Source organism: Bacillus rossius, chromosome 15 (assembly GCF_032445375.1).
Source record: "Bacillus rossius redtenbacheri isolate Brsri chromosome 15, Brsri_v3, whole genome shotgun sequence".
NCBI classification, from domain to species: Eukaryota; Metazoa; Arthropoda; class Insecta; order Phasmatodea; family Bacillidae; genus Bacillus; species Bacillus rossius.
Genome location: NC_086342.1, coordinates 40,012,890 through 40,029,609, shown reverse-complemented (window position 1 = coordinate 40,029,609; position 16,720 = coordinate 40,012,890). Strand labels below are relative to the sequence as shown.

Genomic DNA, 16,720 nt, shown 5'->3' with positions numbered 1-16,720 from the left:
TCACCCATCAACCCTCAACACTCTTTCCTCCGTGCTCTCAACTCATCCCTCAACACTCCTCCCTCCGTGCTCTCACATCATCCCTCAATACTCCTCCCTCCGTGCTCTCCCATCATCCCTCAACACTCCTCCCTCCGTGCTCTCCCATCATCCCTCAACACTCCACCCTCCATGCTCTCCCATCATCCCTCAACACTCCTCCCTCCGTGCTCACCCATCAACCCTCAACACTCCTCCCTCCATGCTCTCTCATCATCCCACAACACTCCTCCCTCCGTGCTCTCACATCATCCCTCAACACTCCTCCCTCCGTGCTCTCACATCAACCCTCAACACTCCTCCCTCCGTGCTCTCACATCATCCCACAATTCTCCTCCCTCCGTGCTCTCCCATCATCCTTCAACACTCCTTCCTCCGTGCTCTCCCATCATCCCTCAACACTCCACCCTCCATGCTCTCCCATCATCCCTCAACACTCCTCCCTCCGTGCTCTCACATCATCCATCAACACTCCTCCCTACGTGCTTTCCCATCATCCCTCAACACTCCTCCCTCCGTGCTCTCCCATCATCCCTCAACACTCCACCCTCCATGCTCTCCCATCATCCCTCAACACTCCTCCCTCCGTGCTCTCACATCATCCATCAACACTCCTCCCTCCGTGCTCTCCCATCACCCTCAACACTCCACTCTCCGTGCTCACCCATCAACCCTCAACAATCCTCCCTCCATGCTCTCTCATCATCCCACAACACTCCACCCTCCGTGCTCACCCATCAACCCTTAACACTCCTCCCTCCGTGCTCTCACATCATCCCTCAACATTACTCCCTCCGTGCTCTCACATCATCCCTCAACACTCCTCCCTCTGTGCTCTCCCATCATCCTCAACACTCCTCCCTCCGTACTCTCACATCATCCCTCAACACACCTCCCTCCGTGCTCTCCCATCACCCTCAACACTCCACCCTCCGTGCTCACCCATCAACCCTCAACACTCCTCCCTCCATGCTCTCTCATCATCCCATAACACTCCTCCCTCCGTGCTCTCACATCATCCCTCAACACTCCTCCCTCCGTGCTCTCACATCATCCCTCAACACTCCTCCCTCCGTGCTCTCCCATCACCCTCAACACTCCACCCTCCGTGCTCACCCATCAACCCTCAACACTCCTCCCTCCATAGTCTCAAATCATCCCACAACACTCCTCCCTCCGTGCTCTCACATCATCCCTCAACACTCCTCCCTCCGTGCTCTCACATCATCCCTCAACACTCCTCCCTCCGTGCTCTCCCATCATCCCTTAACACTCCTCCCTCCGTGCTCTCACATCATCCCACAATACTCCTCCCTCCGTGCTCTCCCATTATCCTTCAACACTCCTCCCTCCGTGCTCTCCCATCATCCCTCAACACTCCTCCCTCCGTGCTCTCACATCATCCCTCAACACTCCTCCCTCCGTGCTCTCCCATCACCCTCAACACTCCACCCTCCGTGCTCACCCATCAACCCTCAACACTCCACCCTCCATGCTCTCACATCAACCCTCAACACTCCTCCCTCCGTGCTCTCACATCATCCATCAACACTCCTCCCTCCGTGCTCTCCCATCATCCCTCAACACTCCTCCCTCCGTGCTCTCACATCATCCCTCAACACTCCTCCCTCCGTGCTCTCACATCATCCCTCAATACTCCTCCCTCCATGCTCTCACATCATCCCTCAACACTCCTCCCTCAGTGCTCTCCCATCAACCCTCAACACTCCTCCCTCCATGCTCTCACATTATCCCTCAACACTCCTCCCTCAGTGCTCTCACATCATCCCTCAAAACTCCTCCCTCCGTGCTCTCCCATCATCCCTCAACACTCCTCCCTCCGTGCTCTTACATCATCCCTCAACACTCCTCCCTCCGTGCACTCCCATCATCCCTCAACACTCCTCCCTCTGTGCTCACCCATCATTTCTCAACACTCTTTCCTTCGTAATCTCATATCAACCCTCAATACTCGTCCCTCCCGTGATCTCCCATCATCCCTCAAACCTCCTCCCACCGTGCACTCCCATCATCCCTCAACACTCTTTCCTTCGTGATCTCCCATCATTCCTCATCACTCCTCCCTACGTGTTCTCCCATCATCCCTCAACACTCCACCCTCCGTGCTCACCCATCAACCCTCAACACTCCTCCCTCCATGCTCTCACATCATCCCTCAACACTCCTCCCTCCGTGCTCTCACATCATCCCTCAACACTCCTCCCTCCATGCTCTCCCATCATCCCTCAACACTCCTCCCTCCGTGCTCTCACATCATCCCTCAACACTCCTCCCTCCGTGCTCTCACATCATCCCTCAACACTCCTCCCTCCGTGCTCTCACATCATCCCTCAACACTCCTCCCTCCGTGCTCTCCCATCATCCCTCAACACTCCTCCCTCCGTGCTCTCATATCATCCCACAATATTCCTCCCTCCGTGCTCTCCCATCATTCTTCAACACTCCTCCCTCCGTGCTCTCCCATCATCCCTCAACACTCCACCCTCCATGCTCTTCCATCAACCCTCAACACTCCTCCCTCCGTGCTCTCACATCATCCATCAACACTCCTCCCTCCGTGCTCTCCCATCATCCCTCAACACTCCTCCCTCCGTGCTCTCACATCATCCCTCAACACTCCTCCCTCCGTGCTCTCACATCATCCATCAACACTCCTCCCTCCGTGCTCTCCCATCATCCCTCAACACTCCTCCCTCCGTGCTCTCACATCATCCCTCACCACTCCTCCCTCCTGTGCTCTCCCATCGTCCCTCAATACTCCTCCCTCCATGCTCTCACATCATCCCTCAACACTCCTCCCTCCGTGCTCTCCCATCAACCCTCAACACTCCTCCCTCCATGCTCTCACATCATCCCTCAACACTCCTCCCTCCGTGCTCTCACATCATCCCTCGATACTCCTCCCTCCATGCTCTCACATCATCCCTCAACACTCCTCCCTCTGTGCTGACCCATCATTCCTCAACACTCTTTCCTTCGTTATCTCATATCAACCCTCAATACTCGTCCCTCCTGTGATCTCGCATCATCCCTCAAACCTCCTCCCACCGTGCACCCCCATCATCCCTCAACACTCTTTCCTTCGTGATCTCCCATCATTCCTTATCACTCCTCCCTCCGTGCTCTCCCATCATCCCTCAACACTCCTCCCTCCGTGCTCTTACATCATCTCTCAACACTCCTCCCTCCGTGCACTCCCATCATCCCTCAACACTCCTCCCTCTGTGCTCACCCATCATTCCTCAACACTCTTTCCTTCGTAATCTCATATCAACCCTCAATACTCGTCCCTCCCGTGATCTCCCATCATCCCTCAAACCTCCTCCCACCGTGCACTCCCATCATCCCTAAACACTCTTTCCTTCGTGATCTCCCATCATTCCTCATCACTCCTCCCTACGTGTTCTCCCATCATCCCTCAACACTGCTCCCTCCATGCTCTCACATCAACACTCAACACTCCTCCCACCGTGCTTTCCCTTCATCCCTCAACACTCCTCCCTCCGTGCTCTCACATCATCCCTCACCACTCCTCCCTCCTGTGCTCTCCCATCATCCCTCAACACTCTTTCTTTCGTGATCTCACATCAACCCTCATTACTGCTCCCTCCCATGCTCTCCCATCAACCTTCAAAACTACTCCTCTGTGCTCACCTACCAACCATTAACAATCCTCCCTCCCATGCTCTCCCATCATCCCTCAACACTCTTTCCTTCGTGAACTCAAATGAACCCTTAAAACTCCTCCCTCCAGTGCTCTCCCATTTTCCCTGAACATTCTTTCCTTCGTGATCTGTAATCAACCCTCAACACTCCTCCCTCCCATGCTCTCCAATTTTCCCTCAACACTTTACTTCGTGATCTCACATAAACCCTCAAAATTCCTCCCACCGTGCTCTCCGATCATCCCTCAACAATCTTTCCTTCGTGAACTCACATCAACCCTCAACAATTGTCCCTCCCGTGCTCTCCCATCATCCCTCTACACTCCTCCCTACGTGCTCTCCCATCATCCCTCAACACTCCTCCCTCTGTGCTCTCCCATCAACCCTCAACACTGCTCCCTCCATGCTCTCACATCAACACTCAACACTCCTCCCTCCGTGCTCTCCCTTCATCCCTCAACACTCCTCCCTCCGTGCTCTCACATCATCCCTCACCACTCCTCCCTCCTGTGCTCTCCCATCATCCCTCAACACTCTTTCTTTCGTGATCTCACATCAACCCTCATTACTGCTCCCTCCCATGCTCTCCCATCAACCTTCAACACTACTCCTCTGTGCTCACCTACCAACCATTAACAATCCTCCCTCCCATGCTCTCCCATCATCCCTCAACACTCTTTCCTTCGTGAACTCAAATAAACCCTTAAAACTCCTCCCTCCAGTGCTCTCCCATCATCCCTGAACATTCTTTCCTTCATGATCTGTAATCAACCCTCAACACTCCTCCCTCCCATGCTCTCCCATTATCCCTCAACACTTTACTTCGTGATCTCACATAAACCCTCAAAATTCCTCCCTCCGTGCTCTCCGATCATCCCTCAACACTCCTCCCTCCGTACTCTCACATCATCCCTCAACACTCCTCCCTCCGTGCACTCCCATCAACCCTCAACACTCCTCCCTCCATGCTCTCACATCATCCTTCAACACTCCTCCCTCCGTGCTCTCCCATCAACCCTCAACACTCCTCCCTCCGTGCTCTCACATCATCCCTCAACACTCCTCCCTCCGTGCACTCCCATCAACCCTCAACACTCCTCCCTCCATGCTCTCACGTCATCCTTCAACACTCCTCCCTCCGTGCTCTCCCATCAACCCTCAAAATTCCTCCCTCCGTGCTCTCCGTTCATCCCTCAACACTCCTCCCTCCGTACTCTCACATCATCCCTCAACACTCCTCCCTCCGTGCACTCCCATCAACCCTCAACACTCCTCCCTCCATGCTCTCACATCATCCCTCAACACACCTCCCTCCGTGCTCTCCCATCAACCCTCAACACTCCTCCCTCCATGCTCTCACATCATCCCTCAACAATCCTCCCTCCGTGCTCTCCCATCAACCCTCAACACTCCTCCCTCCATGCTCTCACATCATCCCTCAACACTCCTCCCTCCATGCTCTCACATCATCCTTCAACACTCCTCCCTCCGTGCTCTCCCATCAACTCTCAACACTCCTCCCTCCGTGCTCTCACATCATCCCTCAACACTCCTCCCTCCGTGCTCTCCCATCAACCCTCAACACTCCTCCCTCCATGCTCTCGTATCAACCCTCAACACTCCTCCCTCCGTGCTCTCACATCATCCCTCTACACTCCTCCCTACGTGCTCTCCCATCATCCCTCAACACTCCTCCCTCCGTGCTCTCAGATCATCCCTCAACACTCCTCCCTCCGTGCTCTCCTATCAACCCTCAACACTTCTCCCTCAATGCTCTCACATCATCCCTCAACACTCCTCCCTCTGTGCTCTCCCATCAACCCTCAACACTGCTCCCTCCATGCTCTCACATCAACACTCAACACTCCTCCCTCTGTGCTCTCCCTTCATCCCTCAACACTCCTCCCTCCGTGCTCTCACATCATCCCTCACCACTCCTCCCTCCTGTGCTCTCCCATCATCCCTCAACACTCTTTCTTTCGTGATCTCACATCAACCCTCATTACTGCTCCCTCCCATGCTCTCCCATCAACCTTCAACACTACTCATCTGTGCTCACCTACCAACCATTAACAATCCTCCCTCCCATGCTCTCCCATCATCCCTCAACACTCTTTCCTTCGTGAACTCAAATGAACCCTTAAAACTCCTCCCTCCAGTGCTCTCCCATCATCCCTGAACATTCTTTCCTTCGTGATCTGTAATCAACCCTCAACACTCCTCCCTCCCATGCTCTCCCATTATCCCTCAACACTTTACTTCGTGATCTCACATAAACCCTCAAAATTCCTCCCTCCGTGCTCTCCGATCATCCCTCAACAATCTTTCCTTCGTGAACTCACATCAACCCTCAACAATCGTCCCTCCCGTGCTCTCCCATTATCCCTCAACACTCTTTCCTTCGTGATATCACACCAACCCTCAACACTCCCACCTCCCGTGCTCACCCATCACCCCTCAACACTCTTGCCATAGTGAGCTTACATCAACCCTCAACACTCTTCCCTCCTGTGCTCCCCCATTATCCCTCAACACTCTTTCCTTCATGATCTCACATCAGTCCTCAACACTCCTCCCTCTCATGCTCTCCCATCATTTCTCAATACTCTTTCCTTCGTGATCTCACTTTAACCTTAAACTCCTCCTTCCTGTTCTCTCCCATCAACACAAAACTCCTCCCTCCTATACTCTCCCATCATCCCTCAACACTCTTCCCTTCGTGATCTCACATCAACCCTCAACACCCCTCCCTCTGTGCTCTCCTATTATCCCTCAACACTTCTCTCTCCGTGCACTCACATCTTCCCTCAACACTCCTCCCTCCGTGCACTCCCATCATCCCTCAACACTCCTCCCTCTGTGCTCTCTCATCATTCCTCAACACTCTTTCCTCCGTAATCTCATATCAACCCTCAATACTCATTCCTCCCGTGATCTCCCATCATCCCTCAACACTTCTCCCTCCGTGCTCTCCAATCATACCTCAACACTCCTTCCTTCGTGATCTCACATCAACCCTCAATACTCGTCCCTCCCATGCTCTCCCATCATCCCTCAATACTCATCCCTCCCGTGCTCTCCCATCATCCATCAACACTCTTTCCTTCGTGATCTCACATCAACCCTCAATACTCGTCCCTCTCGTGCTCTCCTATCATCCCTCAACAATTATCCCTCCCGTGCTGTCCCATCATCCCTCAACACTCTATTCTTCCTGTACTCATATCAACCCTCAATACTCCTCCCTCCCGTGCTCTCCCATGATCCCTCAATACTCCTCCCTCCGTGCTCTTCCATCAATCCTCAACAATCCTCGCTCCCGTGCTCTCCCATCATCCCTAAACATTCATTCCTTCGTGACCTCACATCAATCCTCAATACTCGTCCCTCCTGTGCTCTTCCATCATCCATCAACAATATTCCTGCGTGCTCTCACATCAACCCTCAACAATCCTCCCTCCCATGCTCTCCCATTATCCCTCAAAACTCTTCCCTTTGTGCTCTCCCATCAACCCTCAACAATCCTCACTCTCATGCTCTCCCTTCATCACTCAACATTCTTTCCTTCGTGATCTCAAATCAACCCTCAACACTCCTCCCTCCCGTGCTCTCCCATTATCCCTCTACACACTTTCCTTCGTGATCTCACATATACCCTCATAATTCCTCCCTCCGTGCTCTTCCATCATCCCTCAACACTCTTTCCTTCGTGATCTCACATCAACCCTCAATTCTCGTCCCTCCCGTGCTCTCCCATCATCCATCAACACTCTTTCCTGCGTGCTATCACATCAACCCTCAATACTCGTCCCTCCCGAGCTCACCCATCATCCCTCAACAATCCTCCCTCCCGTGCTCTCCCATCATCTCTCAACACTCATTTCTTCGTGATCTCACATCAATCCTCAATACTCGTCCCTCCCGTGCTCTCCCATCATCCATCAACAATATTCCTGCGTGCTCTCATATCAACCTTTACAATCCTCCCTCCCGTGCTCTCCCATTATCCCTCAACACTCCTCCCTCCGTGCTCTCCCATCAACCCTTAGCAATCCTTACTCCCATGCTCTCCCATCTTCCATCAACACTATTCCTGCATGCTCTCACATCAATCCTCATTACTCCTCCCTCCCGTGCTCTCCCATCATCCCTCAACACTCTTTCCTTTGTGAATTTAAATCAACCCTTAACACTCCTCCCGCCAGTGCTCTCCCATCATCCCTCAACATTTTTTCCTTCGTGATCTCAAATCAACCCTCAACACTCCTCCCTCCCGTGCTCTCCCATTATCCCTCTAGACTCTTTCCTTCGTGATCTCACATCAACCTTCAAAATTCCTCCCTCCATGCTCTCCGATCATCCCTCAACACTCTTTCCTTCGTGATCTCACATCAACTCTTAACAATCCTCCCTCCCGTGCTCTCCCATTATCCCTCAATACTCTTTCCTTCGTGATCTCACACCAACCCTCAACACTCCTACCTCCCGTGCTCACCCATCATCCCTCAACACTCTTGCCTTAGTGATCTTACATCAACCCTCAACACTCTTTCTTCCTGTGCTCCCCCATCATCCCTCAACACTCTTTCCTTCGTGATCTGACATCAATCCTCAACACTCCTTCCTCCTGTGCTCTCCCATCATCTCTCAACACTCTTTCCTTCGTGATCTCACATTAACCCAAAACTCCTCCCTCCTGTTCTCTCCCATCAACCCAAAACTCCTCCTTTCTATACTCTCCCATCATCCCTCAATACTCTTTCCTTTATGATCTCACATCAACCCTCAACAAACCTCCCTCTGTGCTCTCCCATCATCCTACAACACTCCTCCCTTCATGCTCTCCCAATATCCCTCAACACTTCTCCCTCTGTGCTCTCCCATCAACCCTCAACATCCTCCCCCTGTGCTCTCCCATTATCCCTCAACACTCTTTCCTTCGTGATCTCACATCAACCGTCAAAACTCCTCCCTCCTGTGCTCTCCCATCATTCCTCAACACTCTTTCCTTTGTGATCTCCCATCATCCCTCAAAAATCCTTCATTTGTGCTCTCCCATCAACCTTAACAATCCTCTCTTCATGCTCTTCCATCATCCCTCAACACTACTCCCTACATGCTCTCCCATCAAATTTAACAATCCTCTCTTCATGCACTCCCATCAACCCTCAACAATCCTCTTTTAATGCTCTCCCATCAACCCTCAACAATCCTCTCTTCATGCTCTCCCTTCAACCCTAACAATCTTTCCTTCGTGATATCCTACATCCCTCAACACTCCACCCTCCATGCACTTCTATCATCCCTCAACAATCCTCCCTTCATGCTTTCCCATCATCCAACATACCTCCTCCCTCTGTGCATGCCCATCAACCCTCAACACTCCTCCCTCCCGTGCTCTTCCATCATCTTAAACACTCTTTCCTTCATGATCTCACATCAACCCTCAACGATCCTCCCTCTCGTGCTCTCCCATCATCACTCAACACTCATCCCTCCCGTGCTCTCCCATCATCCCTCAACAATCCTCCTTCCCATGCTCTCCCATCATCCCTCAACACTCCTCCCTCCTGTGCTCTCCTATCAACCCTCAACACTCCTCCTTCCCATGCTCTCTTATTATCCATCAACACTCCTCCCTCCTGTGCTCTTCCATCATCCCTCAACAATCCTCTCTCCTGTGATCTCTCATCATCCCTCGACACTCTTTCCTTCGTGATCTCACATCAACACTCAACAATCATCCATTCATGCTCTCCCATAACCTCAATAATCCTCTCTTCATGCTCTCTTATCAACCCTCAACAATCCTCCCTTCATGCTGTCCCATCTACCTACAATACTCCTCCCTTCGTGATCTCCCATCATTCTTCAACAATGCTCCTTTCATGATCTCCCATCAACCCTCAACACTCTTCCCTCCTGTGCTCCCCCATCATCCCTCAACACACATCCCTCCCATGCTCTCCCATCATCCCTTAACTATTCTCCCTCCCATGCTCTCCCATCATCCCTCAACACTCCTCCCTCCTGTGCTCTCCCATCAACCCTCAACAATCCTCCCCTTGTGCTCCCCCATCATCCCTCAACACTCTTTCCTTCGTGATCTCACATCAACACTCAACACTCCTCCGTCCCGTGCTCTCCCATCATCCCTCAACACTCTTACCTTCTTGATCTCACATCAATCCAAAACTCCTCCCTCCTGTTCTCTCCCATCATTTCTCAACACTCTTTCCTTCATGATCTCACATCAAACCTCAACACTCCTCCCTCCCGTGCTCTCCCATCATTCCTCAAAACTCTTTCCTTCGTGATCTCCCATCAACCCTCAACACTCCTCCCTCCCATGCTCTCCCATCATCCCTCAACACTCTTTCCTTCGTGATCTCCCTTCATCCCTCAACACTCCTCCCTCCATGCTCTCTCAGTAACCCTTTACAATTTTCCTTTCAAGATCTTTCATCATCCCTCAAACTTCTCCCTCTCGTGCTCTCCCATCAACCCTCTACAATGCTCCCTTAATGATCTGCCATCATCCCTCAACAATCCTTCGTCCCGTGCTCTGCCATTAACCCTCGACAATCCTCCCTTCATGACCTCCCATCAACCCTCAACACTTCTCCTTTCCTCCGTGCTCTCCCATCAACCCTCTACTATCCTCCCTTCATGATCTCCTATCATACCTCAACAATCCTTCCTCCCGTGCTCTTCCATAAACCCTCAACAATCCTCCCTCCATGCTCTCCCATCATCCCTCAACAATCCTCTCTGCATGGTCTCATACTCCCTCTATCAAAATTTCTTTTGGCATGTACTCCCATCATCCCTCAACACTACTTCATACATACGCTTCAATCATCCCTTATATTCCCTCGTCTCTCCTTTCTTTTTATGTTTTCCCATCAACCCTAAACACTTATCCCTCCATGCTCTCCCATCATCCCGCATACTTTCTCCCTGAACACTCATTTTGCATGCTCTCACATTATCCCTTATACTTCGTCTCTAAACACTACTCAATCTATGCTCTCCCAACTTCCCTCATACTATATCTCTCAACACTACTCCCTCCAAATTGTTCTATCATCTCTCATACTTCTTTTCTCAATAATCGTTCCCCCATGCTTTTTCATCATTCTTAATGCTAACTCCCTCTCTGAATACTCTTACCTATATCCATCCTTATCATTTTATACATCCTCCTCTGTACACATACATTCGTTATTCTCCCATCCTCCCCTCTTTCTCTCTTCTTAGACATCCATCCCTCTACCCTTTGCCATATCTTTTCTTCTTACCAGCCTCCACCCATCACATATCTTTCTTCTCCCTCATCCATCATAATTTTGTCCTACTTCTTCATCCCCATTTCATCATTCTCACACCTCTCTCCCCATCCTCAGCCCGAAACACTCCTTCACCTCCCTCATCCCTTGTTCCACTTTCTTCATCACCCCTCTCTCTTCCTACAATCTCATTCTTACTTCTCTGTACACCTTTATTTTCCCTCTTAATGCATTACTCCATTCAGAGGTGAATGCAAAATATATAATTTACATTACAAGTAGAAAGTATTTCAAAGTAAACAGCGAGCATAGTGGTTCTATCCTCTATTCCCTTCCCTCGACCCCTCGAAATGACATTATGTCTTAATCCTATATTCTACCGTCATATTCCTTTCATCCTCACACATCTTCCTTGTTGAAAGAAAGACCTCCATTACACATGTTGGGTAAGACTGTTAGTTGTTCCTTTGAAAATACCAAGTAAGGTAGTGAATGGTGAAACATTTGCCTCAAAACAAGCAAGGTATTGCAATGGTGAAACATTTGCCTCACAAAAAGCAAGGTATTGCAATGGTAAAAACATTTTCCTCACAACAAGCAAGGTATTGCAATGGTGAAACATTTGCCTCACTAAAAGCAAGGTATTGCAATGGTACAAAGATTTGCCTCACAATAAGCAAGGTATTGCAATGGTAAAAACATTTGCCTTACAAAAAGCAAGGTAGTGCCACAGTGAAACATTTTCCTCACAACAAAGAGGAACACAACAAGAAATCATGGTCTGGCAATCCTGATTAATTTTTTTCCGGAATCATTCCAAATACACGATGCGTTGGTACATTCCTAGAGGCTGTGGTGAAGTTATCCTCTTATTCCCTTGAACAATGACGTGTGTATCAATCTATCAATACATATCGCAGTAGGAGAGAGGTAAAAACCAAATAAAATTAAAATAAACAGTGAGCGAAACTTGTGTGCACATAAAATAGTTGTGACTAGCTCAGCGATCAGCGATAAATCAGGGCGGGTGAAACTTGCTTTCTTGTCTAAAAGATGCTTCCAACAAGGTTATACTTTTGTTCTTGAAATGCATTGTTTAAACATCATTAATTTTTATTTATAATCGAAAGCAGGAAGGAAAACAGGGTTAAGAATAGCAGACCTTTGCAGTCATTGCCTGAGGTTAATTTGATTGTTGGGTTTCAGCCACGTCGAAGACGAAGTGTTTAACGGCTTTATATATTAAATTTATACTCTCCAATTTAACTTTTCCATACCAATTTCTGATTATTTTGACGTGATAACGTCTTATAAATCGATGAACGCCGGCTGCACGCACGAAAAAGCATGACTCATTGTCACGTTCCCCAGGAGCCGAGCGTGCAAGCACCAGCCAAACGCCGTGCGAGAAAATCTTCTATAATATAAAACAGGTTAAGGCGGGCTTTTTAACTAATTGTTTGTGATTATATTTAAACAAATTATTTAAATTAAATTTGCAAAAACTGTAAATATTATTTGAAAATAAAAAGTATGCAATTATTCATCAATGTTTCTTATGACGTTATCACGTAAAATTATCGTCCGTAAACCGACTTTACAGACAACCCCCTTTTCTTTAGATAAAATTAATAATAAACCACACAAAGTGGTGGAGATAAGAAAGAATGTATCTCAAGTACAGGTGAGTAAGCGCTAGAGGAAAGCCCCAGACAGAGAAGTAGCACGGAGGGTGGAATGCTGCGCAGGACGGCAGCACGGCCTACTCGGTGGTGCTGAAGGTGCAGCTGGACAGGCGACTGCAGCAGGCGACCGACCAGGAGGTGACCGTCACGTGCCAGCTGCCCGAGACCCGTGCCACGCCCGGCTTGCGCCCGGCCGCCAGGTCAGTGCACGCGATCAACATGCGCACCTTACTTAGTGTTTAGGAGTCATGATTATATCGCAGATTGATTTCACTCCAAGCTAAATCGATATCTAGTCCCAAGGCGGCAAACTTGTTTCCCACCCTTCCGTGCAGTGTCATTGTGTGTCGAGCTCAGTGAGAAGACATGAGCTCGACTGTGTGTGTATGGGACTTGTTTTGCTGGCAGGACGGGCAGGAAACAGGTGTCGTGTGTAGAGCTCAGTGAGAAGACATGAGATCAGGCATGTGTATGGGACTTGTTGTGCCGGCAGGATGGGCAGGAAGCAGGTGTCATTGTGTGTCGAGCTCAGTGAGTGTGTGTATGGGACTTGTTTTGCTGGCAGGACGGGCAGGAAGCAGGTGTCGTGTGTCGAGCTCAGTGAGACGACATGAGATCAGGCATGTGTATGGGACTTGTTGTGCCGGCAGGATGGGCAGGAAGCAGGTGTCATTGTGTGTCGAGCTCAGTGAGTGTGTGTATGGGACTTGTTTTGCTGGCAGGACGGGCAGGAAGCAGGTGTCGTGTGTCGAGCTCAGTGAGAAGACATGAGCTCAGGTGTGTGTGTATGGGACTTGTTGTGCCGGCAGGACTGGCCGGAAGCAGGTGTCGTGGGCTGAGGATGAGCGCAGTCCCAAGGTGGTCGACGGGGCTCCCAAGGCTTGGCTGGACATATCGGGCAGCCGTGGCCACAGCTACGTGTCTGTCGGCGAGCAGACTCGCCTGCGCATCAGCGCCCTGCTGCCAGGTGAGCTTATTTAATGCGAGCACACACATATGCAAAGCCCTTTTCCAATACTGGTAGCACAATAGTATGACAGACACGGAGCGATTATTACAATGCACCAGTCATTCATTATTGTAAACATACAATTTTTTCCCGCCTACTACAAACAATATTACTAATTAGATATAAAATAAGATTTGCCATTACATACAATCTAAACCTAATACAGCATTTTACTTAACCTGCTCTGTTAAAAAAAAATTATTTAGCCATATTTAATCTTTATTCCTAAAACACATTGCATTTGTACATATTAAATAAGTAAAACAAACAAATTTAGAAAATGCAATATCAAATTACTCTATTAAATCTGTATTACCAATGCATCAGTTTAAACAATATTCCAAAACAAAATTATTTCACATATTTCAGAAATTTGGTGGCAGGAACATGATGGAAAAAGAAAAATTATTAAATCGGGAAAGGCGGTCTTATCTTCCATTTCCTCTGTGCTGACATCACAGATTTGCAGAATGTGAATGATAAGAAAAATATTTTATTAGCTTCACGCCCATCATGCTGTTATGATTGAAGCAAAATAACGAAAAGTTTGAGCAGTAGCAGTCTTGTCTTTCGGGTCCAAGATAACCCGATGTTTTCGCTGTACCTTATAGTAAACATCTTCATTGTGATAAAAAAAATAATGAATAGCATAATTCCTTTTAATTTTAAATTATTGTGTATTAAGCCCAGAGATTTTCTGGTATAGGAAGGAGCCTAAATGCACCTCAGCCTAAGGCTATAAACTTATTATGCGAGTTGTCGACTATGCATGAAAACAAATCAGGCATTTTGTGCTTTGATTTGGAATTGACCATTCATGGCAATGATTGGAGCCATTACTAAATTCCCTATCAGAATCTCAAGACTATTTATCTTTAGGTCTGGGTAGAACCTGCATGTACACTTGAAAATCCCTTTTATAAGTGATAAGGGAGGGGAAGCCCTTTGTTAGGGGATCGGTCAACAATGGCAGAAATTGGAACTGGTTAGCGATTATTCGCTGTCAGCCAATGAGAGTAAGACACATTTAATTGATCAATGTGGTAGCCAAATGCTGTCAATGAGGTCTGCCATTGAATTTCCTCCCCTCAATTAATGACTGAAGAACTTAATGGCCAGTTTTTACCTTATTTGTAAGACCATACCCAAAAAAATGCATATTTTTTGTGCACTACGTGAAAATAACAATCATGTTGGAAAATAAGATGAAAATGAAGCAGTGTGCAAAATAGTATATTATATCAGATAATAATGAAAAATGGTAAGAGCATATGATAAATGTGTTAGAAAATTACACCCATTTCGAACTATACTAAAAACCAAAAGCAGTTTCAAACTAAGAAACATACAAAAATTCTGTTCATCACTTTTCGATTGTGGTTATAGATAACAATATTCGCTGGGATGAAAGACCTTGCATATATTCCTGCATGACATAAAAAATGTTCTAAACAGTGCATTTTAGTGTTCTATAAACAAGTTAATTTGGTTGGTGGTAATAATGGTACTAAATTTTGGCAACACCTACCTTGTACACATATTATAGCAATGTTCTGTAATCGTTTCCGTGCTCAATTTTCTCAATGCACATCAGAGGGCAAATGATCCAAAAGTATTCTTCCCTCATCTTTAGACAAATAAAAGATCGACTCATCTACTATTGTGTGAATTGTATTTTGAATTCTGTGTGTTTGTTTCATTCCTTCATATAAAACTACATGAATTGGTTATAATTATAATTGGTATTTCCAGTGTAATGTCTTTACAAATTCTGTGTTTTGTAAACTGGAACATCCATAGCAACAGTGTGCAGCATTTGAGCTGACACATTATCTGTTACTCGTTGTTTGGAATGGACTTATACTGAGAAGCATGTCAGTGTAAAAAAAAAGTGACTTTAGTGTTGAATGTTTTATTTACAAGGTAATCTGTGGCTGTGTTTTTGGAATATGCCCTCTGAAAATACTATAAAAATAAGTAACTCTAGCAACAATAGTTGGTTTAACTGCATTGTAAATACTGCCACCAATAGTGCTCGCATATGCAGATGCGAGAGAAAATATTGAGCTCATAGGTGCAGGGGGGAGGAAGGCGATACTGTGGCCTGCTACATGTGGTGGCCTGCCGACAGGAGTGGGTCTGACCTTGCGGGGAGTGTGAATGTCGGTTGAATTATCGGAGCTGTTGCCAGTTCTAGTTCTCCGAGACACGATCTAACAGGTCCACAGAATGGATGCATGGATTAGAATACATAGCCTCTCCGCACCCATGGCTGTCCTCTGGCACTGATTGCTAGGAGAGGTTGGATAGGCCTCCACCGGACCAGGGGTATTCTTAGTGATTGAGGGGTCCCAGTGTGATGTAGGTGCCAGCAGTGCTGATAAAGTCTATAGGGCTGAGGACACGGCCAACTGGTTAGCTGAGTATGGTGGTGACTATGCTGGGGTGGGTAGCCTCAGCCTCTGGCCATAGCCGAAACCCTAACGCCTTTCCTAATTGTGTATATGGCAAATCTGGCTAAGGATACAGCAAAATGTCTGGGCAGGTGGTGACTATGCTGGGATGGGAAGACTTAGTCTCTGGCCATAGCCAGAACACTAATGCCTTTCCTGAATGCATACATGGCAAATCTGTATCCCCAGGGTGGAAAAGAATTTTGGCTAAGAGCGCTGGGTCAGCAAATGAAAACGGGGAGGACTGCCAGAGGGTGAGATGGTGGCACGGTGGTTGCAGCCGGCAGCGGACTGCGTGTGGTGGACTGCGCGGCGCACGACGGGGCCGGGGAAGGCTCGCAGAGACTGCTGGACGACGAGGGCTGTCCCCTGGATGAGACCCTCCTGCCCGCACTGTCCGTCTCCTCGGCTCCCTCCCGGCGGCTGTACCTCGCGCAGGCGGTCTTCCCCGCCTTCAAGTTCCCCGACCGCGACAGTCTGCACCTGCGCTGCACGCTGCACGTCTGCAGGGGAGCCTGTCCTCAGGTACCTCCGAGTTCCCAGCATCGCCGTTTGTTTA

At 48.6% G+C, this 16,720-nt stretch overlaps 1 protein-coding gene across 1 annotated transcript in view; it reads left to right on the top strand.

Annotated features, from left to right (window-relative positions):
* Positions 1-16,720, top strand: part of LOC134539400 (uncharacterized) — a 146,105-nt gene that overhangs the window by 115,023 nt on the left and 14,362 nt on the right. Inside the window, exons 5-7 of the mRNA XM_063381401.1 lie at positions 12,763-12,899; positions 13,509-13,666; positions 16,442-16,686. Of these exons, the coding sequence (XP_063237471.1) occupies positions 12,763-12,899; positions 13,509-13,666; positions 16,442-16,686 (540 nt within the window). The remainder of the gene's footprint in view (positions 1-12,762; positions 12,900-13,508; positions 13,667-16,441; positions 16,687-16,720) is intronic.